Source organism: Perognathus longimembris, chromosome 1, assembly GCF_023159225.1.
Source record: "Perognathus longimembris pacificus isolate PPM17 chromosome 1, ASM2315922v1, whole genome shotgun sequence".
In the NCBI taxonomy this organism is placed as follows: domain Eukaryota; kingdom Metazoa; phylum Chordata; class Mammalia; order Rodentia; family Heteromyidae; genus Perognathus; species Perognathus longimembris.
In genome coordinates, this window is record NC_063161.1 from 53,597,324 (window position 1) to 53,624,839 (window position 27,516).

The window sequence follows — 27,516 nt, forward strand, 5'->3', positions numbered from 1 at the left end:
GAAATATCTATAACTTGCTTTCTTTCATTGCTAAGAGATGAATCGATGAACCTTTGAATAAGAGAGCTGTAATTCTCTTTGAATGGCTGCACAGTATCCATTACTATTATCAAAATCTGTTTAGGCATTTCCTTCTTAGTGACAAGTTTTTACTATTACAAACAATGTTTGAAGGAATCTGTCTGTACTCTTTTCCTTGGATTCATATACAGGCATTTTTCTAGAGCAGAGAGAGAAAAGTAGCAATGCTGGGTTCCAGGGCAGATACATTTAAATGTTAACGTTGCCAGTTGCTCTCCAACTAACCAGTGCTCTCATCAGGCTCTGACTTTCCAGAAAGTCTGAGCATTACAAAGTGAGAAATCAGTTCCCCTATTGTTCACAGGTGGTCTACACAGACCTGGTATGTGTTTGGTTAGATAAAGCTAAGAGAGTTGTCAATTATGAAATTTGGTACCATTCTACCACCCAAATGAGACATATCCAAGATATTTTTACCTACAAAGAGCTAGCCTACTAGAGTAAACAAGCCTGGATATGTAGACTGGCCACTCTGGAAACTGTGCTCACACCTGTAATCCTAGCTACTCAAGAGGCTGAGATCTGAGGATCATAGTTCAGAGCCAGGCTGGGCAGGAAAGTCCTTGAGACTCTTATCTCCAATAAACTACTCAGAAAAAGCCAAATATGGCACTGTGGCCCAAGTGGCAGAGCACTAGCTTTGGGCACGAAGAGGCTCAGGGACAGAACCCAGGCCCTGAATTCAAGCCCCATGACTGGCAAAAAAAAAAAACCTAACAAAAAAAAAACCAAAACAAAAACTGCCTTGATACCAGAGCATTGATATATTCCAAAGAAAGCATCCTTTCTCTAATAGCATGTCGTAGCACGTTGCTTCTCCCTCCATTACACTACCTACCTTCATCTACCTTGTCATTTTCTCCTTTAGTTGCAAGCATGTAACATTTGCATGGCAGTCATCCAATACATTTTGTCCAAGGGAAATGTTAGATGGCCTCTAGAAAAATGTTATTGATATTTTGGGGCTTCAAGTTCAAACAATCACTGAAAGATATACTAGTAACAAACACACTGATGTAATCTTAAGCACAATTAATATTAAAGGCCTGAATAGCTTACCGCAAACATGCCATGCCACAGGCCAGCATCCTTCTTAAAGTCTAAAACATTTACTACCGTTTCTCCTGAAACAATAGGAAATCATTGTTAGTATTAAATAGCAAGAATAATGACATTGCCTGCCTCTACTAAGCAAATGATTTGATGCTTTCAGAAAAATGATTAAGAGCTCTCAAACAGGGTCTTTTGGTTAATAATTTGTGTAAAAAATTATGCTTCTGGGCTGGGAATATGGCCTAGTGGCAAGACTGTTTGCCTCCTACACATGAAGCTCTCGGTTCAATTCCCCAGCACCACATATATGGAAAACGGCCAGAAGAGGGGCTGTGGCTCAGGTGGCAGAGTGCTAGCCTTGAGCGGGAAGAAGCCAGGGACAGTGCTCAGGCCCTGAGTCCAAGGCCCAGGACTGGCCAAAAAAAAAAAAAAAAAAAATTATACTTCTTGGGCTGGGAATTATGGCCTAGTGGCAAGAGTGCTTGCCTCCCATACATGAAGCCCTAGGTTCGATTCCTCAGCACCACATATATAGAAAATGGCCAGAAGTGGCGCTGTGGCTCAAGTGGTAGAGTGCTAGCCTTGAGCAAAGAGGCCAGGGACAGTGCTCAGGCCCTGAGTCCAAGCCCCAGGACTGGCAAAAAAAAAAAAAAATTATACTTCTTCATAAAGCATTTGGCCTATAACTAATAAGTTGTCTATATACTTATATACATCTAAATATATTTAACATAACAAAAAATTATATACAATTTGTTTAATTAATAAATAAATTATATACAAACTTTGTATCTATATGTTTTGCATTTAATAACAGAATCTACTTTGGGGCATTTTGATTTCATATATATAGATGAAATATATATACATACAAATATACATATATATTTTTAAACAAGTCAAGTATGCTATCTTGAAATAAATATTGTTTTACTTTACAACAGGAAAATGAAATGCTAAAAAAATAATGTCGCAAAAACCATTCTAAGTTTGGTGGTTCGTTCTTGTAATTCCAACAATTGAGGGGACTGAGTCAGGAGGCCCAGGAGTTGAAGGCCAGCTGGGCAACACAGCCAGACCCAATCTCAAAACCAAAAATCCACAGTCATTATCCAATATATATCCACAGATCTGAAGTTTGGCAGTACTGAATACTTTTCTTGTGTTTCCATTTACACTTTTTGATAGCTTTTTTTCTCTCAGGATAGTGGAGGGGAACAAGGTCTTGCTATATATAGTCCAGGTGGGCCTCAAACTCAGGATCCCCCAAAAGACTGGGAACTGAAATTCTGAGATTATAGCTGTGCACACCAGGCACCTGGTAGCTGAGTTTCTTTGACTCTAATTATCTATAGCAGGTAGCTCTCTATACGTATAAAGATGGAGTTACCTAAGACCCCATAGTTAATAAACACATGGTTTTCATTAGGGTTTTCTATTTCTGTACTGTAAAAAATCATGCTTTACATATTTGGTTTGCCTAGATTTTAGTTCCTTTAAATTACAGCATACTTGTGAAAAATGAAGAAAACAAAAGCAAGCCAAGAATGTGTCTTGGAGCACTTCCCTCTGAATTTGGTCATTAAATGGAACCCAATCACTGAGCATTCTGCTCACAGTAACACGGATGGGAGGCTCACAATGAGGGCAGTCACGGGATGAGGTCTGACCTTCAGAATAATTGCAGGCCTGTGACAGAGCTTGGCAGTGAGACAACATTGCAAGCCGAGACACCGTAACTCCCATCACACTCCCTTCTTTGCTTGTTTTATACTAGAAAAATAAAACAAAAAATATATAAGAAAGACAATAAATGGGTTATTTCAAACAACAAACTTGGAATCCAAAAATAAAACTTCAAATGAACAGAGTGGGCTGGATTTTACATGTTGAATATTAGTACCTAAAAGCTATGTACTAGGATCCTGAACTGCAATCACATAGAAGTAAGGCTGGAGGACAACAAAGCTCAACAAAAGAATGAGTGAAAAGACAAAGTTTAGGCCTGGGAATATGGCCTAGTGGTAGAGTGCTTGCCTCGTACACATGAAGCCCTGAGTTCGATTTCCCAGCACCACATATATAGAAAATGGCCATAAGTGACACTGTGGCTCAAGTGGCAGAGTGCTAGCCTTGAGCAAAAAGAAGCCAGGACAGTGCTCAAGCCCTGAGTTCAAGCCCCAGAACTGGGGGGAAAAAAAGACAAAGTTTATTTTTCAGTGTGATGCTCCTGCTAAAAAAGCTAGAACAAGTTACTTGAGGGGCATTCATTAGTACTGGAAGGTCATTCCTTGATATGCAGTGATTGGCTCTGGGTTACCTCCCTTCCCCAGAATAGCAAATCTGCTGTTTTTCATATTAAAAAAAAAAAAAACAACAGCATAGTATTTGCGTATAACCTATATACATCTTCCTCTAGACTTTCAACCATCTTTAAGTTACTTGTAACTAGTGTGATGTTGGTGCTATGTAAATGATTGTCATGCTGTAGTGATTAGAGAATGACAGAAAAAAATTTGTATGGGCTCAAAAATTTTTTTTATATTTTTGAACTGCAGTTGGTTTACTCCTCAGATGTGGAACCTATGTTTAGAGGCTGACTATACATGCCCAGCAAAACACTACAGAATTGAAGGAGTGTGACAAGGTCCCTTAAACCTGGGGGTAGGGTGCTTACCTAGCATGAGCAAGGGCCCTGATTCAAAATCTAGTATCATTACCAAAACAATACAGTATTTCCTGTCCATTAGGAGCACCCAGGGGAAGACCTAGAAATGAATAGCCTATTCATTCCTACAAATCTTTCCACTTTGCCTTTATAAGCCATGTTCCATTTGAGTTGCCTTTTTTTTTTTTAAACTGAGATCATCAGCTTTTTGATAGTTAATTCAAAAGGATGTTTTGCAAATTTAGGTAACCAGACTTTGCCATAATATTTAATTACATCATTTTCTTATAGTTTTCTCTTTCATTGGCTTTTTTTTGGGGGGGGGGGCGGAGGGGCAGTCCTGGGGCTTGAACTCAGGGCCCGGGCACTGTCCCTAAGGCTCTTTGGACTCAAGGCTAGTGCTCTACCACTTGAGCCACAGCGCCACTTCTGGCCTTTTCTGAGTAGTTTATTGGAGATAAGAGTCTCACAGGCTTTCCTACCCAGGCTGGCTTTGAACCATGATTCTCAAATCTTGGCCTCCTCAGAAAGTAGGATTACAGGAGTGAGCCACCCGTGCCTGGCTTGTCATTAGCTTTTGTGATATCTTTTCTCTCTTAGTTTCTCTTTCTCTGTTGGTCTCCTCCTGTTGTTCCCTTACCATCTCTGGTCATCCCTTAAATGTTGGTTCTCCTGTTTTTCTTTCTCTTCTTTCACCTTTCTACATCTGGGTACTGCATATCTTTTTTTCTTCCTCCCTCCGTCTCTCCCTCCCTCCTTCCCTTCTTTTCTTTTCTTTTGTGTTTTTTTGGTGTGTGTGTACGCCAGTCTTGGGTGGGGGCTTGACCTCAGGGCCTGAGCACTGTCCCTGGCTTCCTTTTGCTCAAAGTTAGCACTCTACCACTTGAGCCACAGCACCATTTCCAGCTTTTTCTGCTTATATGGTGCTGAAGAATAGAACTCAGGGCTTTATGTATATGAAGCAAGCACCCTACCACTAGGCCACATTCCCAGCTCTGGGTATTGAATTTCTGACAACTTGCAGCTTTCTATTTCTCAGGGCCCTAGGTATGTATTGTACCATAAATTATTCTTCTAGCCCAGAAACTCTTCTTGTCTTCGCTACCATTAGAGTCTACTAAGTTCTGTCTATTTTCAACCCCATCCACTTCCTTCTCTTCCTACAGCTTAAGTCACTTGGGTAACTGTAAAAGCCGGTTTTCTTTTTATAAACAGTTAATCTATATAAATCTTTTTACAAAAATGTATTCTTAGCTGGCTGCTGGTGGCTCACTCTTGTAATTCAGGAGGCTGGGATCTGAGGATTGCATTGTTGTACTTGTCTTTTAAACATACTCAGATTTCTTCTATCTTTTGAAACAATCCTCTTTGTAATGAACATGGAGTCATCTCCACCACCTTTCAAAACTATTGCCCATTCTCTTCCTTTTACAGGCCAAGTTATTTGAAGTTACTGACACTTCCTTTCACAACAGAGTTCATAGTTGCTGATTTCTGTACCCCACGTTATTTTTTAAATTTGATTGTTTATTCATTAATTTAGTAAACACCTGGAGAGCATATATCTAAAGTATTATGCAGAAGGGCAAAGGGTACTTCTTCAGAGTCAGAGAACCTGAGTTTGAGTCTTTGCTCTACCATTTGTGAGGTATTGACTTTTAAGTTTTTCTTTTGGCCAGTCCTGGGTCTGAGCACTGTCCCTGGCTTCTTTTTGCTCAAGGCTAGCACTCTATCACTTGAGTCACAGTGTCATTTCTGGCTTTTTCTGTGTATGTGGTACTGAGGAATTGAACCCAGGGCTTCATGCATGGTAGGAAAGCACTCTACCACTAGGCCACATTCTCAGCCCTTAACTTGTTTTTCTAGGCTCATATACATAGCAGATTTACTGGCCCAAACTTCCCAGTTCTTATGAGGACTAAATGTGGTATTATATTGAAAGCATTTAAAGGGAGTTCTTGGAGCCGGTGGCTCACATCTGTAATCCTAGTTACCCAGGAGGCTGAGATCTGAGGATTGAGTTTCAAAGCCAGCCTGTATAGTTAACTCATCAGACTCTTATCTCCAGTAAACTACTCAAAAAAGCTGTAAGTGGCTCAAGTGGTAGGTCACTCTCCTTGAGCGAAAGAAGCTCAGAAACAGCACCTAGGCCGAGAGTTCAAGCCCCAGGACTGGCATAAATAAATAAATAAACAAATACCTAAATAAATAAATACCTAAATAAATAAACGAGAGAGGGAGGGAGGGAGGGAGGGAGGGAGGAAGGAAGGAAGGACTCGGTACACAGAAAGACCTAATTCCATGGCCAGATCAGTCAAGTTCATATACTGCCGTACAATGTCAAACTTTCCAGTTGTTTCTTCCTGCTGTTTATTTTCCATCTGTTTAGCTTATTTTCTTCAAACACAACTACTTTCCTTCCTCAGTTCTCTATTCCCTTGTCCCAAAACACATGTAAGAGCAGTGGAGACATTTCTCTAACAATAAGTCATTTCTTAAACCTTTGTATTACTCTGAAATCTTTTGTTACATTTTTACATAAAGGTTAAGTTTCCTTGCTATCTTTCTCTTGAATGAATAGTTATGATAAAAAATAATTAGAATAGGAGGTCTACTCCGAAGGTTACAGGAGTCAGAAAACATGGGTAGACTCAGGACACACCTCAATGTAAGCTGGCTCGGTACCGGCGGGTGAGATGTGGGGCTGCCAGTCTTTAGGTGGCTTTGAAAGGTACTTGGAATCTGTTACAACCCACTTGAGTCGAGGCCAACCTAAATCAAACCCAAAGTAACAATGAATTACATAAGTTATCACAGAAGATCACATTGGGTTTGTCATTATAAAATTCAGGAGAGCAAAGATCATTTTATCATCAATAAGATACTTCAAAATTTTATTAGGTTCATTGAGAAATCACCAGATAATTATACATTCTTTCAAAAGTACATTCTGGAGCTGGGCGCTGGTGGCTCATGCCTATAATCCTAGCTATTCTGGAAGTTGAGATCTGAGGATCACAGTTTAAAGTCAGCCTGGGCATAAATATCAGTGAAACTCTTATCTCCAATTAATCATCAGAAAATCAGAAGTGGAGCTGTGTCTCAAAGTGGTACAGTGCTAAGCTTGAGTAAAAGAGCTCAGGGATAACATCCAGGCCTTCAGTTCAAGCCCCACAACTGACCAAAGGAAAAAAAAAAGTACATTCTAACTCCAGGTTTGACATTGCTTCAACAACTGAGAGACCCATTTGGCAGTGGAGTTCACTGAAGTAGGAAGCACTAGTTTTATTGTAAAGTGGTAGTAGCTTTATTGAACCCACTAGCATAAAGTTTAAGGGTGTCAGCTGTGGGAGCAAACACAGTGACTGCTCTGTCCCTTATTAGTTGGGACTTCAGGCACATTAGTTAACTTTTTTTTTTTTTTTTCAGTTTCCTCACCTATAAAAATGGGGAAAACCTAGGCTGGGAATATGGCCTAGTGGTAGAGTGCTCGGCTCACATATATGAAGCCCTGGGTCCGATTCCCCAGCCCCACATATATAGAACAAGCCAGAAGTGGAGCTGTGGCTCAAGTGGTAGAGTGCTGGCCTTGAGCAAAGAGGCCAGGGACAGTGCTCACGCCCTGAGTTCAAGCCCCAGGACTGGCAAAAAAAGAAAAGGGGGAAAACCAGCTGGGTGCTGGTGGCTCACATCTGTGATTTATTACCAAAAAGCTGCAAGTGGTAAAGCTTTGAGCAAATAAGCTCAGTGACAGTACACAGGCCCTGAGTTCAAGCTCTAGGACAGGCACACAAAAAAGGGACAATAACTATGGTATTTACTTGGTAAGAATGTAAGCCACCAGTGCCCGACTATATTCTGTATGTTTTATATATACAATTGTTAATAAAGTAAAATGCTAATCAAAGAACTCAGTTTTAACTGATAATTTCGGTATAAATACTACTCACCTTTAAATTGCACAATTTCTCCATTCTGAGTTTTGGGCAGTCCCTTTAGACAAACTTCACTAGTAAGAGCTAAGGCAATGCCACAGCTTCCTAACAAGAAGCCAATCTGCTGACCTCCGGCATCCTGTGGAGAAAAGAATGAGCACGGCACGGGAGTGAATGTGAGCACAGCCATGCCCCAACCCACCACCAAGTAATGCTCTGGCACTTGTGTGACAGAAGCCATGGAGCCCCACAGGTTCCTGGCAATGTTACAATCCAGAGACAACATGATCATCCAAACAATTTCTATAATCATTTCCTAAGTTCAAATCTAGTATTTTATTAACCTGAGTTTGCTAGTTATGCATCCAACTAGCCGAATGTGACAATTTTATTCAAGGGTCAACAGTGACTCCCTTTTATAGTAGTTTTAAGCAAATGAAATAAATTCTAACATGGTTTGGATGTCTTCTCTAAGCCCTACCCCCATGACTAAGAACAAAGCAATTCAGGCCAGAATTAAATAATAATGCAAATGGATATCAAAAGATGTCCAAATGTTCAGTGGTTATATAAAATCTACATATTCCTTTTTTTTTTTTTTTTGCCAGTTCTTGAGTTTGAACTCAGGGCTTCCTATTTTTGCTCAAGGCTAGCAATCCACCACTTGAGCAACAGTGCCACTTCCAGCTTTTTTCTGTTTATGTGGTGCTGAGGAATCAAACCCAGGGCTTTATGCATACTAGGCAAGTACTCAACCACTAAGCCACATTCCCAGCCCCCACAAATTCCTTTTATTATTCTATATTGAGGCAGATTTCAACTTTACAAAAGCAGCAGAAAAAAAAGAAAAAAACCCACAAAGGTTCCTCTTTAAATGTAATTTTAAAAATCACTATGAACCCTAACAAATACTTTTGAAAGTATCACTACAAAACCACACAAATACTGTTAATATTAAGAAGAATTCTATAACAGAGTAATTATCATCAACTAGGACTTCAGGCCAGTCAGTCATTTGTCTTCTATCCTTTTCAAAAACATTTTTTTCTTATAAAATGACAATCTACATCATCCTTGTTTGGGACATTAACTCTGTGTCATAAATTGCATGAGAAAACTAGGGAGAATAGCTCCTGGAGAAATCACTGGGTAAGACCTGGAAATGTGTTATATCATTTTCATTCAATAGCACTGATGTGCTGTCCAAGTACAATCCTTTAATCCATAGAAGTTAAATGCCATCATTGCATCAACCTCCCACTTAATGGCAATGCTAGGTCATGTGATAAAATTAAAGGGTATTGTCTTATTTAAAAATAAGTATCTGGGGGCTGGGAATGTGGGTTAGTGGTAGAGTGCTTGCCTAGCATGCATGAAGGCCTGGGTTCAATTCCCCAGCACCACATAAACAGAAAAGGCTGGAAGTGGTGCTGTGGCTCAAGTGGTAGAGTGCTAGCCTTGAGCAAAAAGAAGCCAGGGATAGTCCTCAGGCCCCGAGTTCAAGCCCCAGGACTGGCAAAAGAAAAAATAACAGTAAGTATCTGAAATGAGTGATACATGTATGTATGTGTGCCGCACTGGAGTTTGAACTCAAGGGCTTGTACTTGCTAAGTAGGTATTCTACCAATTGAGCCATAACCCTTCCCAACTCTTTCTGCTTTGGTGTTTTTTCAAACATAGTCTTGCATATTTTCCTATGTTTGAGCTGAGCCAGAGTCCTTCAATTTATGCCTCCCTTATAGCTGGGATGACAGGCATGTACTCTCACACTCAACTATTAGGTGAGATGAAATCTTGTAAATTTTCTGACCAAAGTGACCTCAAACATCAATCCTCCCAATCTTTGCCTCTTGAGCAGCTAAGATTTCAGTCATGAGCTACCACACCTGGCTCTTCAAAATTGTGATGATGATGACTTAGAACTCAAATATATCTCCATGATATTTTATTATTATTATCATTATTTTTGGTGCCAATACTGGAACTTGAACTCAGGCCCTTGTGCTCTTGCTTACTCATGATTTCCCCCCCCTGGTTCTGGAGCTTGAACTCAGGATCTGGTCATTGTCCTTGGCTTTGTTTTGCTCAAGACTAGCACTCTACCATTTGAGCCACAGCACCACTTCTGGTGTCTCTTTTTTTAGTAGTAGTAGTAGTAGTCGTTTATTGGAGATAAGAGTCTCACAGACTTTCCTACCCTGCCTGGCTTCAAGCTACAATCCTCAGATCTCAGCTCCCTGAGTAGCTAGGATTATAGGCATGAGCCACCAGCACCTGGCTTTTTTTTTAAATTTTTTTTTATACAATACTACAAAAATTCTGTCATAGCTGGAAATATAATTTGTATGTATTAAATAATTTTTCTACAACTTATAGAAAGTGAAGCTGAGTAGTTCACAAAATTGTTGTATTGTTTCTAATGTGGTGACTGGGTTAATTGATCCAATAAGAAACAATGCGTGAGCCAGGCACCAATGGCTCATTCCTATAATCCTACTAAGGAAGCTGAAGTTCAAGGACCAAGGTTCACAGCCAGCCTGACATATCTCTTGAGAATCCATCTTCAAAATAACCAGCAAGCAGCTGGGGTGCAGGTGTGACTTAAGAGGTGGAGTACCAAGCAAGCAAGTCATATGAACACAAGACCCTATTTTCCAAGACTTCAAACCTTTGTACTGGCAAACCTCAAACCCCAAAGCAACCGATGTCCACACTGTGTCACATCATACTACATTCCTCTTTATTTAGCAATGTTACCTTTCTGGTGAGAGGTACCTCTATAGGCACTGGAATCACTTCTGCCAGGAGGCATCCATAAAAAGCAACCATAAACATGACTGGATCATTGTTGGGGTAAACCAGGGCTACCTAAAATTCACAAAGACATTCAATGATAAAGGAATAGACATACATGCTTTATCTATATTTCTCACTATAATACGTATCATTTACCATGACATGTCAAATAATTTAATAGGCATTTTCTTCAAAAGAAATTAAGTTATTGAGAAGGACACAAAAACCTAAAACAATCTGTATCATTACATAGTTTTGGAGAATAAAAATGCAATTCATTATCCTAAGTTTTCCTTTAATTCTATTGGTGATTTAGCAGTAAACACCTTCATTGAAATGTTAATTATTTGGGAAACCTAAAGCAACTTACTTTAGTGCAGAGCTAAAGAAAGAAATTTAATAGATTTTTCTAGCTAGAACAGCATACTAAAGGATTACATCTCTCAGAGAGGTTCTATGCGTGTTGACTAACTAGATTACTGCCTTAGAGCACACATGGTCTTATGCTTAGCTAATTAATAGCATTAATCCCTACTTACCCAACATTGTAAGGCAGTGGGTAATAGACATGAACAATATGGGCAGAAACCATTATGGATATAAAGCAAATTCATTAACAAAAGATAAACTGAAACCTCCACAATAAGTTCAAATCTGTGATCTCACCTTATAACACAGAGAGATAATTCCCTATCACTGTGGGGTTTGTTCCCTGGCTTGCATAGTCAAAGGTAACATTTTAAAACTTATCCTATTACTGTATTCATGCTTTCCCTTCTTTTGCTTTCAAATTCTCTTAACTTACTGTGAAAAGACACAACATAGCTTCTTAGGGTTTTGTGAGGCACTAGAAGCACTCAAGTGTCACGTACGTAAGGAGGAGCTATACTTTAGGTACTTTTTGTCACAATGCCTATTTTTTTTAGAGATTATTTTTTATTTATTTTTATTTATTTTGCCAGTCCTGGGGCTTGAACTCAGGCCTGAGCACTGTCCCTGGCTTCTTTTTGCTCAAGGCTAGCACTCTGCCACTTGAGCCACAGCGCCACTTCTGGCCATTTTCTGTATATGTGGTGCTGGGGAATTGAACCCAGGGCTTCATGTATACGAGGCAAGCACTCTTGCCACTAGGCCATATTCCCAGCCCCATGCCTAAGTATTTTTAAGAGTGCTAGCCTAGCATGCACAAAGAAAGCCCTAGATTCTATTCTTCCACACCACATACACAGAAAAGCCCGAAGTGGTGCTGTGCCTCAAGTGGTAGAGTGCTGCTTTGAGCAAAAAGAGTTGAAGGACAGAGCCCAGGCTCTGATTTCAAGCCCCAAGATTTGGAGAGAGAGAGAGAGAGAGAGAGAGAGAGAGAGAGAGAGAGAGAGAGAGAGAGAGAGAGAGAAACACTAGGTTGGAAGAGTTAGTAATGTAAAAGGATTTTCAAATGAAAATTATGGCTTGATGGTAGGAACTAGCCATAGTTATAGTTACAAAGTCATTAACAGAAATAATTTTAAAAATCAATGCCACTGCCAATTAAGAAACAGTATCAATTTGTGTCTTCTTAGAAGTAATACCTATCTTCTTTCCTTTCTACATAAGTCCACAGAAAATTATTCTTAATAGTTTTGAGGCATTTCATAAAGAAAGAAAAATCAGTTTTGCTAATTATGTTCTCTAAATATTGATATATTTATTTTCAGAGAAGCTTATGCGTCTTTTTATATTTCCTCAAAGTTTATGAATGAGCAGCTTCAGAAACAGACGTGTAAACTGCCTTCTCATTAAATATCATCTGGTATTGGATGAACCTGAGTGGGCACTAAATCATTTTTATTTTCTGAGATTAAGAGATACATAAATCTTCCTACTGCATATTAAAACCCTAGCATGTGCATATTAGAAAACAATAAAAACCACCTTCCTAAAACAAACAAACAAAAAAAACCAATTACCCTGTCTCCAGGTTTTAGCACAGGCTCATTTTTGGTCCCCAGTTTATTAAGCAGTGTATAGGCCAACTTCAAACTTCTGCTCCACAGCTTTCCTAGAAAAAGAAGAATCATGTAGAAAAAATAAGGGTCTATCTCAGGAAAAGAGCATTCAGTTAGCCAAGATGAAGGCGGCAACTGTTACTTCTAGATGATAGCTTAGAGGAGTATCACTCATCCCTCAACACTCAAATTCCCTACTCCCAAAGCTTTGGATTTACTCTAGTTTACAAGAGACAGTCTTTCCCTGCAACAAAAAGAAAGCATCATCTTGGTTTATAGAATATTTCAAATGGCTAGGAATGTGGCTTAGTGGTAGAGTGCTTGCCTAGCACACAAGAAGCCCTGGGTTTGATTCTTCAGCATCACATACACAGAAAAGGCTGGCTGGTGCTGTGGCTCAAGGACTGGCCAAAAAGAAGAATATTTCAAGTTATTTTTTGAAATTATATGAATGATGTTACGAAAAACTTCATGGGATCTAATCACAATTAAAGGGAGGAAAACAATATTTTGTATTACAAAACTTAAAAACAAAGAAAAAAATTTACAAACAACAAAAAACCCTTAAAAGCAGACAGTTCTGCCTAAACTTTTTCTCTTGTTGTTGTTTTGTTTTTTGCCAGTCGTGGGGCTTGGACTCAGGGCCTGAGCATTGTCCCTGGCTTCTTTTTACTCAAGGCTAGCACTCTACCACTTGAGCCACAGCGCCACTTCTGGCTTTTTCTGTGTATGTGGTGTTGAGGAATCGAACCCAGGGCTTCACGCATGTTAGGCAAGCACTCTACCGCTAAGCCACATTCCCTGCCCTTCCTAGGCTTTTTCTAAAGAACTATTCACAAAGGCATCATCAGATACCAGAGGTGAAGAAAGAAAAACATATGACTCAAAGGATTCAACATGCTGTACCACTATATTTCAGTAGAGAGACAATGTAAGGGAAACTGAGTATGTGAGACATGGATATCTTCACAGGTACTAAATAAACAGGCATGTTTCTGGACAGCTATATGTTTTCTTTAAGATGTTATAGGGATGAAATTCATATACAACCTCTGAGAGGAATAGTAAGACTACTTTGACCAGGAGCAAAACAAAAACACTCAAACCAAAACCATCCTCTTTCCCTCTTCCTACTCTGGTCCCTTACATACCCTTGCAGCACTGTGCAAGCTGAGATAGGAGGTTCATGAGCGGCAGGCCAACCTGGCCTACAAAGACAGATAGTTGGAAGAAAGAAAGGAAGGGAAAGAGGGGAATGGAAGGGAGTAGAACTACTCAGGAGGCTGAGAATTAAAAATTTCAGTTTGAAGCTAACCCCAGCAGATAAATCCAAGAGACTCCTATCTAATTAACCAGCAAAAAGCTACAAGTGGAGGCATGGCTCTAGTAGAGTGCCAGCCTTAAGTGAAAAAGGAGATGGCGAGGCCTTGAGTATAAGCCCCAGCTCAAGGCCTCCATATATACACAAGCAACAAAGGGAAGGGAGGGGAGGGGAGGGACAGAGGGAGGAAAGGGATGCAAAGGGAGGAAGGGAGGAAGGAAGAAAAAGAGAGAAAGAAAAAGAGGGACAGAAAGAGAGAGAAAAAGGAAGGAAGGAAGGGAAAGAAATAAAGAGAAAGAAAGAGGGAAGGAGGGAGAGAGAAAGAAAGAAAGAAAGAAAGAAAGAAAGAAAGAAAGAAAGAAAGAAAGAAAGAAAGAAAGAAAGGAAGGAAGGAAGGAAGGAAGGAAGGAAGGAAGGAAGGAAGGAAGGAAGGAAAGAAGGAAGGAAGGAAGGGAGGGAAAGAGAAAGAAAGAGAGAGAGAAAGAAAGGAAAGAAAGAAAGAAAGAGAGAGGGAGGGAGGGAGGGAGAAAGAGAGAGAAAGAAAGAAAGAAAGAAAGAAAGAAAGAAAGAAAGAAAGAAAGAAAGAAAGAAAGAAAGAAAGAAAGAAAAGGAGGGAGGGGAGCGAGGGGGGAGGGGGGAAGGGAGGGAAAGAATCTGTCAATTTAAATAGATTTGTTGCCTCGTGCTGTTGGTTCATGTTTGTAATCCAAGCAACTCAGGAGGCCGAGATCTAAGGATTGTACTTTGAAGCCAACCAGGGCAGAAAAATCTGTGAAACTCTTATGTCTAATTAACTAGCAAAAAGTTGGAAATAGAAGTGTTGACAGGATGGGAAAAAGAATATGTTTAAATAAATTAGTACAAGATCTCCTAACTCAGAGTTAATGCTATTTTTCTTCAAGGTAGTTAAAAACAAACAAAACAATAACAAAAAAGCTACAGGAGCTGAAGGTGGAAATCGGGAGACCTTGGTGGTAGAACTCTTGCCTAGCACGAGTTAGGCCCTACTTCTAATCCCTAGCACCCAAAACAGGCAAACAAAATTGTTTCATATGGGATATGAAATTAAGTGAAAAAGTACTGATTCTTTGTCCATTACAGAATTGTGTGCTTATTATTTGGTAATATTAACTTCTTTTTCTCATTAATACTGACTTTTTTTTTTTTTCCTATTTTTGTTTTGTGTTTTGGAAAACCCTCCATTGTAAAATATCAATGGATCTGCAGTCTCTTTCCTCATTGGGCTGTCTTAAAAACTAGCTGGCTTGCAAATGCCACTTTAGCACATGGAAATTTTATAGAAATAACTTTATTCAGAACTTAGGATCTTATTATATTACTGAAAATATCCTTTGAAATATAATGACAACTGATAAATAGAAGGTGAAAAACTGCTGCCACTCTGATGAACTCCAAGGCGAAAAGGAGGTGAAAAGGAGGCGAGTGTACCGTATGTGAGTGTGTAGACTGGCTTTCCGGTCACATCCAGCGCAGTCAAACAGGGGCATTTGGCCTGGGTGGAGCCCCAGCGCTGCAGGGCAGATTCCAGGGCAGGTGGCCAGTTACAGATGACTCCTAGGGGTTCTCCCTTTACAGGCGTCATCTGCCGCCCCTCAGGCTTCGGCTGGTTAGGGTCTGGCTGAGGTACTGTACCAAAAAAAAAGAACATCAACAAACACAACTCTCTTCTCACAGTCATCTGTTATCTGGCTGCAGATGAGAAAAGAAAGGACACATAAATGTGTTCTAAAGGGGTGATATAGCTCACAAGATATGTACTCACTGCCCGACTTACATAATTGTAACCCCTTTGTATATCATCACCTCTACAATAACAATTATACATTTATTTCTTATTTATTTATTTTTTGCCAGTCCTGGGGCATGAACTCAGGGCCTGAGCAGTGTTCCTGGCTTCTTTTTGCTCAAGGCTAGCATTCTTGAGCCACAGCACCACTTCTGGCTGTTTTCTATATATGTGGTGCTGGGGAATCGAACCCAGGGTTTCATGCATATGCGGCAAGCACTCTTGCCACCAGGCCATATTCCCAGCCCCAATAAAATATATTAAAAAAATAATGTTCTACAACCCGGGCCTTCATTCAATTTTATACTTAATTGTGCAATCATATTCAACATGGTTTTACACAATGAATAAATCCTGATCCTGAATAATCAAGTCACTGTATATACAGAAAAGTACAAGGCATACATTTCTTTTCAGCAGTTCCATACATTTTTATGACCTTGTTTTAAATTCTTTGCATTTGGTATTCAGTGGTGAGGCAGAAAAATTCTACTTTACCAAGTTATGTTTAATAAAAAAGCACTAAACAGTAATGAGAAAATTCAAGCTTATATCCACTTCTTTCTTTCTAGTATGATGTCAAGCAAGCTGATTTACCTGAGCCCTGTCTTTCTCATTTACAAAATGGAGAAGGTAATAGTCATACTACAGGGTCATTATTAGACTCAAGCATAACAGGTGTAAATCATACCATTTAGTCTCCACACCTTTGCACAACAAGCCCTTTGCCTCCCAGTGAACTCTTACTCATCCTTCTCAGCACTCTTTGGGAACTGCCGCCAATCATTTCTCAAGAAGACTACTCTTGAAGCCAGGTATCAGTGGTTCATGCCTATAATCCCAGCTACACAGAAGGCTGAGAATCTGAGGACTAGAGTTTGAAGCCAGAGTAGGCAAGAAAGCCAGTTAACTATCAAAGAAGAAGAAGAAAGGGGTGGGGAGAGAGAGGAAGAGGACGAGGAAGAGGAGCTGTGATTCAAATGGTAGAGCACTAGCCTTGAGCAAAGCAGCTCAGGGACAGTGCCCAGGTCCACAGTTTAAACTCTAGTACTGGCACCAAAACAAACAAATAAACAAAAAACAACCCCCAAACCTTATTCTTTCCTTAATGATCCTATAAGATGTAGATGTAGTAGTCTACCCACCTGAATTTTATCCAGAAAGGATTTTACTGTGTATTCTAGGCTGGCCTGGAACTGGCTATGTAGTCGAGGATGGCATCAAACTTGGGTGGCATCAAACTTGCAAGATGCACCTGCCTTTACCTCCTCAGTAATGGGATTACAGGCCTTTGCCACCATGCTCAGTTAGTCTACCTTTACTGAGAGCACTGATGATGGCTTTTATTACTAGTAAAAAAATAAAATAAAATAAAAATCCTCCCCTTCTGTCAACAGTGACATCCTTATTAACCTATAATGCCTAAAACATAAGGGTTACTAAGCAAAGTTAGCTGCCTTGAATTGAATTCTAAAAAAAAAAAAAAAAAACCAAAACACAAAAAACAAACCCAACTAATTATTTCTTCCAGCTATATTAACATAGTTATTCCAAAAATCAGAAGTAAATGTTTCATATTCTTTTGTTTGTTTTTTGCTTGTTTTGTTTTTTTCCAGTCCTGGGACTTGAGCTCAGGGCCTGAGCACTGTCCCTGGCTTCTTTTTGCTCAAGGCTAGCACTCTACCACTTGAGCCATTTCCAGCTTTTTCTATATATGTGGTGCTGAGGAATCAAACTCAGGGCTTCATGTACATGAGGCAAGCACTCTACCAGTAGGCCATATTCCCAGCCCAAAATGTTTCATATTCTTTTGTACAGATAAAACTAAAATCCTTTTAATTTTTCTACAACAAACAAGAATTATTCAAGTAATTAAAAAAATCCTCTATTGTCATAGAAGGAATCACTACATAGGGAATAAAAAGCCTAGCAGTTGTCAATTACATAAACAGAATGTGATAAATATTGAGAAAATAAACAAGTTAAGTGTGGCAATGCAAACTTGCCATCCTAGGAGTTGGGAGACTGAGGCAGAAGGAACGGGAGTTAGAAGCCAGCCTTGGCTATACAGCAAGGCCTTGTCTCAAAACAAAATAAGTGCTCGACATATCATTTTTTTCAATAACATTTCTGTTGTGCCTAATAAGTGTCTGGTGTGAGTCTGAGCTCTGGCAGTGTATTAGAGTGTGCGGGGAACACAAACACATAGTCAGAGCAAAGGCTAAGATTACATGAGCAGTGGCAACACACTGAGAGGACAGCGAGGCAGGCCACTCTTGGAAGGAAGGAACGACTCAGCTGAGTTTAGGGGCAGACAAATCTGCCAAGTGAAAGGAAGACAGGATAAGAGGCATAGAAGGGAGAGGTGGAGAAGGAAGAAGGAATAGTAGATGGACAAATGAAATGTGAAATAAATTGTGTTTTCATGTACAACTTAATGAGAGATTTGGGAAATAAGTTTAGTTAACATGTCTTGATTCATTCTTACATAAAACTCATTAGATACTTTTATTCCCCAACTAGCTGCCCTAACCTCTGCTACCCTTCTTTTTGTATATTATCAACCCTAAAGTTAGTTTATTTAAATAAAGAAAGAGTGGGTGATTCTAAATAAATTGTTTCATTTTTATGGAAATATTATATACACAGCAGGCACAGTCTTCTGGCCATAGATGTCTACATTACTGCCATCCTCCTCTGGGCCTCAATGCAGGCTCTGGGCACACGCTTCTGACACTTCCAAAGACTCACTGGCATCTTTCTTTTTCAAAGGTAATGATTAGCCAAGTAAGCAGTTCTGACAATGCAAAGTGTTAAGTATGCCTGCTATTAAATGCTGACTTTCAAGTGCTGGGCACTGGTGGCTCACGCCTGTAATTTTAGCTACTCAGGAGGCTGAGATCTGAGGACTGTGGTTCAATTTGAAGCCCATCTGGACAGGAAGGTCCGTGAGAGTCTTAAAAAATTTTTTTTATTGTTATTATAAAGGTTACGCACAGAGGGTTACAGCTACAAAACTTAGGAAAAATAGTACATTTCTTTTTGGACAATGTCACCACAAGAGTCTTATCACCAATAAACTACTCAGAAAAAGCCAGAAGTGGCACTGTGGCTCAAGTGGTAGACTGCTAGCCTTGAAAAAAATGAATTTCAGGGGTAGCACCCAGGCCCTGAGTTCAAGCCCCAGGACCAGCACAAAAAGAAAAAAAAAATGGAGTTGACAGTTATTAAGCTTAGTAGCTCCTAAATAACAGACTCTTGTCTTACCCTCATATGTCAGGTTGCTGTGTATGTACATGTACATATGTGTGCTTGTGTATGTGTGTGTGTGTCCTGGGTCTTGAATTCAGGGCTGGAGCACTGTCGCTGAGCTTTTGTGCTTAATCAAGGCTATCAATCTGACACTTGAGCCACAGCTCCACTTCTGGCTCTTTTGGTGCTTTTCAACTGTGATCCTTAGATCTGAGCCTCCTGAGTAGCTAGCATGACCAGGGTTGGGCCATCAATGTCCAGCCTGCCAGGTTACTTTTTACTTCCCCCTATATATACTGGGGCTAAGGCGAGACAGATTTAGTCTACCAATGTGCCTAATTCCATTAACAGACTGATGTGATAAAAGCCTACTACTAATCTTCGGTTACAAAACTAACTACAAAGTTCCCAAGCTTATCTAAGAAAAGTAAGCTTGTGGGTCTTGTCTGTCTCCTCCTTTCTTAGGCAGATCTATCATCACCTAGCTTCATACAGCCACTCTCATCTTCTCAAGGTTCATAACTCATTTCCCTCCCATTGTCCTCTAGGAACTCCTAAACAAAGTATGATTTCATCCATAAATATTTTTTAAATGACTGAACAAATAAAACAGTGCTGATTACCTCTCTTCATCTGTGAAGCCATTTCTAACCACACAGATAGAAACTTTTTCTTCCCTTTACTCAACTGCCATATCTGCCAATACAAACATTGGCTAACCTAAGTTTCCACAAAGACATATTTTAGCACTGGTCTAAATCACAATATGAAGGAAATGACTGCATTCTGTTATACCCTCGAATATTTTCTATGACATATCACACTGTCTTGTAGAAAGCAGATATTTATATGCTGATTGGATGATTTACTGAAAAGCTTATGCAATAATAATAATAAACCCCAGGTAAACAGTTGAGAGAAAACTGACAAACATAATAACTTTTAAAACTATGTAATCGGGCTAGGAATATGGCCTAGTGGCAAGAGTGCTTGGCTTGTATACATGAAGCCCTGGGTTCGATTCCTCAGCATCACATATATAGAAAAGGCCAGAGGAGGCGCTGTGGCTCAAGTGGTAGAGTGCTAGCCTTGAGCAAAAAGAAGCCAGGGACAGTGCTCAGGCCCTGAGTCCAAGCGCCAGGACTGGCAAAAAACAAACAAATAAATTAAAACTATGTAATTGGGCTGAGCATTGGTGGCTCATGTCTGTAATCCCACCTACTTAGGAGGCTAGAATAGGAGGATCTGAATATCAGGGTTTAAAGCCAGCCCCAGGCAAAAAAGGCCCTAAGAATCTTATCTCCAATTACCCACCACCAAAGGCTGATGTGGAGCTGTGGCTCAAGTGGTAAAGTGCCAGCCTGGAGGGAAAAAGCCATGTGACCCCATCCAGACTCTGAGTTTAAGCCTCAGCACTGGCACGTGTGCAGTGCTGGTGCTAGTGCATGTGGTAGGTAGCATGTGTGTGTGAGCACACACACGTGCGCACACACAGTATTTATGTACTTGGGATCATTCCTAAATTCAAAGTACATATTTCAAGGCAGTTCTATGTTCCAGGTTATCTGTCGGAGCTTCTTATGCTGCGTTCCCTCTTACCACTCTTCATCTGAGAACTAAAATAGAAATGATCCTTAGGGAACAAAGAACAGAGAAATTTTAAACCAAGAACTGTCTTGTTCATCCTCTAACTTTATATACTTGATGTATACTAATTGCCTAGAGAATATTTGTTTAATGAGCATATATTTTTGGCATTTTTACTACTACCTTCCACAATTTCTTCAGAGTCATCCACAAAAAATTCCTTTAGGGGAGGCCTTTTGGGTCGTTTCAGAGTATTGAGAAGTTGCTGGATTTTTGTGGATACTCTGCTATTGACAGGAACACCTATAAGGGAAAAAATGGTAAGTTCAGTTAAAATTTACTTTGATTTAAAGGACATTTTAAACTGCTCACTTTTTGTAGGAACTTTCTTTTCTAATGATGTTTGGCCTTTGTCTACACTCCTAATTCAATTGCCAAATAGTAACAAATATATGAGTTATAAATTTGGTGACAAAAGAGAACAAAGAGTGTTATTATTCATACATGACCTAAAGGTTTCACCTAAGCTCCCCTTTCTCTTCTAACATTCTTTTTTTTTTTTTTTTCCTGGTTGTGGGGCTTGAACTCAGGGCCTGAGCGCTATCTTTTGAGTTTTTTCACTCAAGGCTAGTGCTCTACCACTTTGAACCACAGCTTCAATTCTGATTTTCTAGTGGTTAATTGGGGATAAGAGTCTTATGGACTTTCCTGGCCAGGCTGGCTTTGAACCTCTTGGGTAGATAGGAATACAGGTGTGAGCCACCAGCACCCAGCTTCTTGTAGCATTCTTTTCTTTCCCCAGACTTGGGTTTTGGTTCAGTGTCTTTTGCAAGCCGAGTGTGAACATGTAGAGAGAATGGAGCACTCGGGATGGCCTGCTCCCAACTGTGACCTACTTCTGCAGTTACTGAACCCTTTGGTCATGAGATACTGTTTTTATTTTTTTTTTATTTTTATTTATTTATTTATTTTGGCCAGTCCTGGGCCTTGGACTCAGGGCCTGAGCACTGTCCCTGGCTTCTTTTTGCTCAAGGCTAGCACTCTGCCACTTGAGCCACAGCGCCACTTCTGGCCATTTTCTGTATATGTGGTGCTGGGGAATCGAACCCAGGGCCTCATGTATACGAGGCAAGCTCTCTCGCCACTAGGCCATATCCCCAGCCCGAGGTACTGTTTTTAATGTGAAATATTCTACTTTAATTTACACCCCTATTTAGCTACCAAAAAGAACGCCCTACCGTCAGCTGTATCCATAAGGCTGGACCTGTTGGATCCTTTGTGCATGCCTTTAACTATTCCCGAAGGGGGCAGGTCAATATTTGCTGGGCGCAATGAGGATGATGAGGAGGAGGAAGAGGTAGTTGTAGTGACATCGGGGGGAGCAGAGAAATTCTCTAAGAGGGGAGAAAACAAAACTTAGAATTTTATGACAATAGCAGTAAAAATAAGAATCTCCAAATTTTTTTCCCAAGGAAAAAAAATCTACTAGCAAGAGATAAGGGGACAAATTAGAAATTAAACCAAAGCTTCGCAAAATTATTATCAAGATGAGAAACTTTAGTAAGAACAAATCACGTAGTCACTTTTCTACACAGAAAGGTTGCTAGAAATCCAATGTCACAAAAATAATAAAAAATATAGTATCGGGGCTGGGGATATGGCCTAGTGGCAAGAGTGCCTGCCTCGGATACACGAGGCCCTAGGTTCGATTCCCCAGCACCACATATACAGAAAACCGCCAGAATCGGTGCTGTGGCTCAAGCGGCAGAGTGCTAGCCTTGAGCGAGAAGAAGCCAGGGACAGTGCTCAGGCCCTGAGTCCAAGGCCCAGGACTGGCAAAAAAAAAAAAAAAAAAATAGTATCATTACTTCAAAATAGAACCAAAGTGAACAAGATTCTGATTACTACTATTCCATGGTGTCTCGAATATTTCTTCATGATTGTGGTTTATCTGGAATGCTCCTCCTTCCCTCCATCTAAGACCAAAAAAAAGTGTCTTGGGAGTGGGTCAGAGTGCCCAAATTTTCATCTGGAATAAAACCAAAGTCCACTCCCAGTTTTTACAAAATAACACAGAGTGAACTTGGAGATACTTGGCGACAAAGTACTTCCTGCTCTAAGTAGAGGTCAAACAATGCTACAGTATACTACTTCACAAAAGAATTTTTTTTTTTTTTATTTTTTGCCAGTCCTGGGGCTTAAACTCAGGGCCTGGGCACTGTCCCTGAGCTTCTTTTGCTCAAGGCTAGCACTCTACCACTTGAGCCACAGAGTCACTTCTGGCTTTTTCTGTTTATGTGGTACTGAGGAGTTGAATCCAGGGCTTCATGCATGCTAGGCAAGTACTCTACCACTAAGCCACATTCCCAGCCCAATAAAGGATTCTTGATACAGAGAATGGGAATGATGTAAGTTGGAAGAGACCCACTCAATAGGGTCATGTTACCAAAAATGTAATCAATTTTGGAGTAGTTTCTATGCCTCAAAGTTCTGTAATTACTAGTTTGATAGCTGTTGAATTTTGCAATACACTAACACATGTACATTTCAGTATACTCTTCCATGCCATAACGTAGTAACAAAAGCAATAAAAAGGGAGAAGGGGACAGAAATAGGAATATGGTGATGGGGGCAAATATGATCAAAAGGTACTGTGCTGCATTGTGGAAAATCACAAAAATACCTTTTATATTACAAGTATATACTAAGTTTTAAACAATTAAATACTATTTAAAGACAATTTTTACTTATCCTAGCAATTCAATTTACAGAAATACACCCAAAGTAATAATCAAATGCACACTATTTTATGTTGAAGCAAGTTCATTTCTAAGTTTTCTTAAGAACAGAAAACTTATTGGGGGGGGGGGCATCCTGGTGCTTGAACTTGGGACCTGGGTGCTATTCCTGGGCCTGTTTGTGCTCAAGGCTAGCACTCTACCACTAGCCACATAATACACTAGCCACAGTGCTACTTCTGGCTTTTTCTCAGTAATTTATTGGAGAAAAGAGTCTCATAGACTTTCCTACCTGGGCTGGCTTCAAATTGTGATCCTCAGATCTCTGCCTATTTAGTAGCAAGGATTACAGGTGTGAGCCACCAGTGCCCAGCTAATTACTCTTTAAGTGTCTTAAATAAGGGAATGTCTAAATAAAGCAAGCATAGCCAGACAATGGCATGCTTTAAAAGCATAAAAAACAAAAACATAATCGGGCTGGGAATATGGCCTAGTGGTAGAGAGCTTACCTAGCATACATGAAGCCCTGGGTTCAAGTCCTCAGTACCACATATATGGAAAAAGCCGGAAGAGGGGCTGGGAAAATGGCCTAGTAGCAAGACTGCTTGGCTTGTATACATGAAGCCCTGGGTTCGATTCCTCAGCACCACATATGTAAAAAATGGCCAGTAGTGGCTCTGTGGCTCAAGTGGTAGAGTGCTAGCCTTGAGCAAAAAGAAGCCAGGGACAGTGCTCGGGCCGGAGTTCAAGGTCCAGGACTGGCCAAAAAAATAAAAAAACAAAACATAAAAAAGCTTGCCTCGAAAAAGCCAGAAGTGTGCTGTGGCTCAAGTAATAGAGTGCTAGCCTTGAGTAAAAAGAAGCCAAGAACAGTGTTCAGGCCAGAGTTCAAGTCCCAGGAATGGCCAAAACAAACAAACAACAACAAAAAACCAACCCATAATCACAGTGATATGAAAGATGTTTGTGATAAGCTACTATTCATATGTAAATAAAATCTAGATCATTCACTAAAGTGTTATCCATAAGGAGTGGAAGATCATAGTTGGTTTTTTGTTTTTTTTTTAAAATTCCTTTTGACCTAAGCTTTTGAATTTTCCTATTGGGAACATGAATTACTTTTGCTAGCAAACAACCAAAAAGCAATAATGTTGAATCTAGGTGTGGTAGTTCACATCTGTAACAATGGCTAATCAGTAGCCAGATATCAGAAAGATCATAGTCTTGAGGACAGCCTCATCAAAAAGTTCCTGTGACTTTTCAAATCAACAAGCTAGGTAGGGTAGTACAAGCCATGAGAGGTATAGGTTGCAGGGTCATGGTCTTAGGCCAGCTCCAAACAAAAATGTGGGGCTCTATGCAAAATGTAACTCAAGCAAAAAAGGGCTGGGTGTGGTTCTAATGGTAGAGTACCTGCCTTTCTAGCATGAGGCTGATTCAGATCTCAGTACCACCAAAAAATGAAACAACAACACAGAAAAGTATAATGTTGTGTAGAATGTTTTTTGTAACTAAACCAATAACTTTTTACAGTGTCATAGAAGCAACAGAAAAATAACTCTGTGGTCAGATAAATTACCCTGTAACAAAAACCCAGAGAGTTCTTTGCTTTTATTTTATTTTTCCTCTTTTTGCCACCAGTGGAAGGCCTCTCTTGTAGACAGATATAGAAATCAAACCTCAGGGACATGGCTCTGGTGCTTACACCCCCAAGAAAGAAGAGGCGGTGAACACACAGCAACGACAGCCGCTCTGGGAAGGGGAGTGGGTTAGAGCAGAGCTGTAGTCAGTTGTTGGTTATCAGTTATTTTCTATTTGGACAATCACACTCTCAGGCTATTTTCTTTAAAAACCATAAACTTGAACGGAGAATTTTCCAACTTGTTCTTTTCAGAAATCAAAATTATTATGTAAAGTGATAAAGATAAAAGACACCAAAATATGACTGTCCAGAAAAAAAGGCAAAGACATCACAGACACACAATATTAACATAGATCACTTAGTGCAATTTGTACTGACTTATTAAACAAAAGCAGACATCTATTATCTTTATCTGCAGACATCACAACTCTTTTTTTACAAAAATCACATAAAAACATAAAGCAGAGCCAAGCAAAAGCTACACTCCATACAGTAGCACCCAGGCAGCCAGCAGCTCCCAGAGTACTAATGTCCTCAGCCTGCACATTCCAGAGGCAACAATACCACAGCAGCAAGGAGAATAAATCCAGTCTTCATGCTAAAGAAAAAAAAGGTTCATTCATATTGGCAAGTGTAGAATTTGCTCAGGTTTAATAATTTTTGACAATATAGATAACAATTTTGGGAATATGTAAGATGCTACATATGTTAGCTCTTTTAATGTATGAAATATTTTTTCTGCTGGAATAAATGTCTCCTAAGACTGGTGTTATGTCTTGCAGCTTGAGTATTGCTTATGGAAACAGATATGGCTTCAGGTAGACAGCACTCTGCATGAGTAATGTAGATGGTCCCTTACTATTTCTGTAGCAAATGTATTGCTGGTGTTTCCTTCTTTGCCTCATTAACTGTTCTCTGCTAATTATATATATTAGGCCATACTGAAAACCCTAAAACAATCACAAACGGTTTCCTGGATGCTGGGTGCCAAATAGAATATAATTTGGGTTTCTTGGGTAGATCCAGCTCCTACCTATTCGAGTATTGGTAAATACATCAGCTAGAGACCCACTGGTTCCTTTGACCTCTCCGTGGGACAGCGTAGAAGATGCGGATGAAGAAGTGGACGATCCCTGAATAGAACGGTTGATCCAGGACTCGGCATTCTGTAAGCTCTGTTGCAAGGCAGCAGAGAGCGCAGCTTGGCGTCTCAGAGAGCCTTCATCCTCAGAGGCCGAAGACGTGTCTGTGTGGAATTAGAAAAAAAGAAGTTCTCCATCCTGCCTACAACAGAGACTTTGAATTCTTGCTCACTGATCACACATTGGATGTTGACACCAGCAAAACATTAGCATTCTCAAGTGAGATTAATAGGTGGAGTGTTTTTTTTTTTTATCTCAAGAAAGATCTAGGGGTTAAAACCTGTAAAATAAAACAGACTAACTTTGAAGGTCATTTTATGTTGTATTCTTTTAAAAACACATTTAACTTCACTATTTTCCTGTTTTGAGCTTAATTAATGCATAAATTCTTCTGGTTTATCCACTTACATTTAAATAAAATTGAAGTACAAAAATACCTATCTTCCTCAGTCTCTTCATGAGAGAACTAACAGGTTTTCATACTGATTTTTACGGTCTTTGTTAATATCTACTTAAAAGAAAATGATCAGATAGAGATATAAAAACTTAACACTCATAAAAAGTGTATGTAAACCAAACAGTGGATGAGGTGATAGGGAACTGAAGTGGGGATAAGACACTTGGCTAGAGGCCCTCAGAGTTGAGTAGAAAAGCAGCTGGTCCGTTGTGTGGCATAAGTAAGTTTTCCAAAATAGGACAGGGGAGCGCACGGCATCTGGATTTCCCTTTACTTCTCAGTCAGGAAACTGTGAGAAATTCACTGATGCCTGTATTTAGCATGGCTCTGACTTCAGAAAAATAAGGTATAAATTAGAAAAGCATGTTTGAAAAAAAAGAAAAGAAAATTCAACCAAATCTAAGGAAGCAAAGGCTGAGGAAGAAAGAAATCTGAAACTGAGCTTACAGGGCTACAAGTTAAAGGGGGCATTGGTCTGATGTGGGCCAAGACCTTCTAAATGACTGGGAGTGGCTATAATTTGTGATCTTTTGGAATGAATTCATTTATTTATTAGTTCTTATTTGTTTTTGTGCTGCTAATAGAACCCAAGGCCTGACCACGCCAGGTACTCTATTACTGAGCCACATTCTTAGCTCCATTCAAATTTTTTTTTAATTGAAATTTTTGGTCAGGTACCAGTGGCTCATGCCTATAATCCTAGAAACTCAGGAAGATGAAGTTCAGGAAGATGAAGACTGAAGTTCAAAGGCAGCTTGGGCAGACAAATCCTCAAGACTTTTCTTAAATAACTGGCCAAAGGTGGAAACTAGAAGCATGGCTCAAGTGGTAAGAGCATCCAGCTGTGAGCAAACAAAGCTGAGCAGAGAATATAAGACCCTACATTCAAATCTCAGTATTAGCAGGAAAAAAAAGTAAAAGTCTTGTAATTTGTTCTACAGAAAACTTTTCTCTAATTCAGGTGAAACTGTTGACCAATGTCATGCTTCAGTTCAAAGAACCAGACATACAGGGTTGGAAAAATTCTGAGCAGGCAGCATGGGAATCTGAAA

At 39.8% G+C, this 27,516-nt stretch overlaps 1 protein-coding gene across 4 annotated transcripts in view; it reads right to left on the reverse strand.

Moving 5' to 3' along the window:
* Dip2b (disco interacting protein 2 homolog B) overlaps nt 1-27,516 on the reverse strand; it is a 237,333-nt gene that overhangs the window by 64,003 nt on the left and 145,814 nt on the right. For 2 of the 4 annotated variants that reach the window (XM_048364373.1, XM_048364358.1), the window contains exons 5-14: nt 25,899-26,111; nt 21,724-21,879; nt 20,666-20,788; nt 15,289-15,486; nt 12,480-12,571; nt 10,495-10,605; nt 7,753-7,876; nt 6,465-6,574; nt 2,805-2,907; nt 1,141-1,205 (exon numbers count right to left, since the gene is read on the reverse strand). In XM_048364373.1, coding sequence (XP_048220330.1) covers nt 1,141-1,205; nt 2,805-2,907; nt 6,465-6,574; nt 7,753-7,876; nt 10,495-10,605; nt 12,480-12,571; nt 15,289-15,486; nt 20,666-20,788; nt 21,724-21,879; nt 25,899-26,111 — 1,295 coding nt within the window. The remainder of the gene's footprint in view (nt 1-1,140; nt 1,206-2,804; nt 2,908-6,464; nt 6,575-7,752; nt 7,877-10,494; nt 10,606-12,479; nt 12,572-15,288; nt 15,487-20,665; nt 20,789-21,723; nt 21,880-25,898; nt 26,112-27,516) is intronic. The other 2 variants (XM_048364367.1, XM_048364381.1) reach the window with 2 other exon arrangements.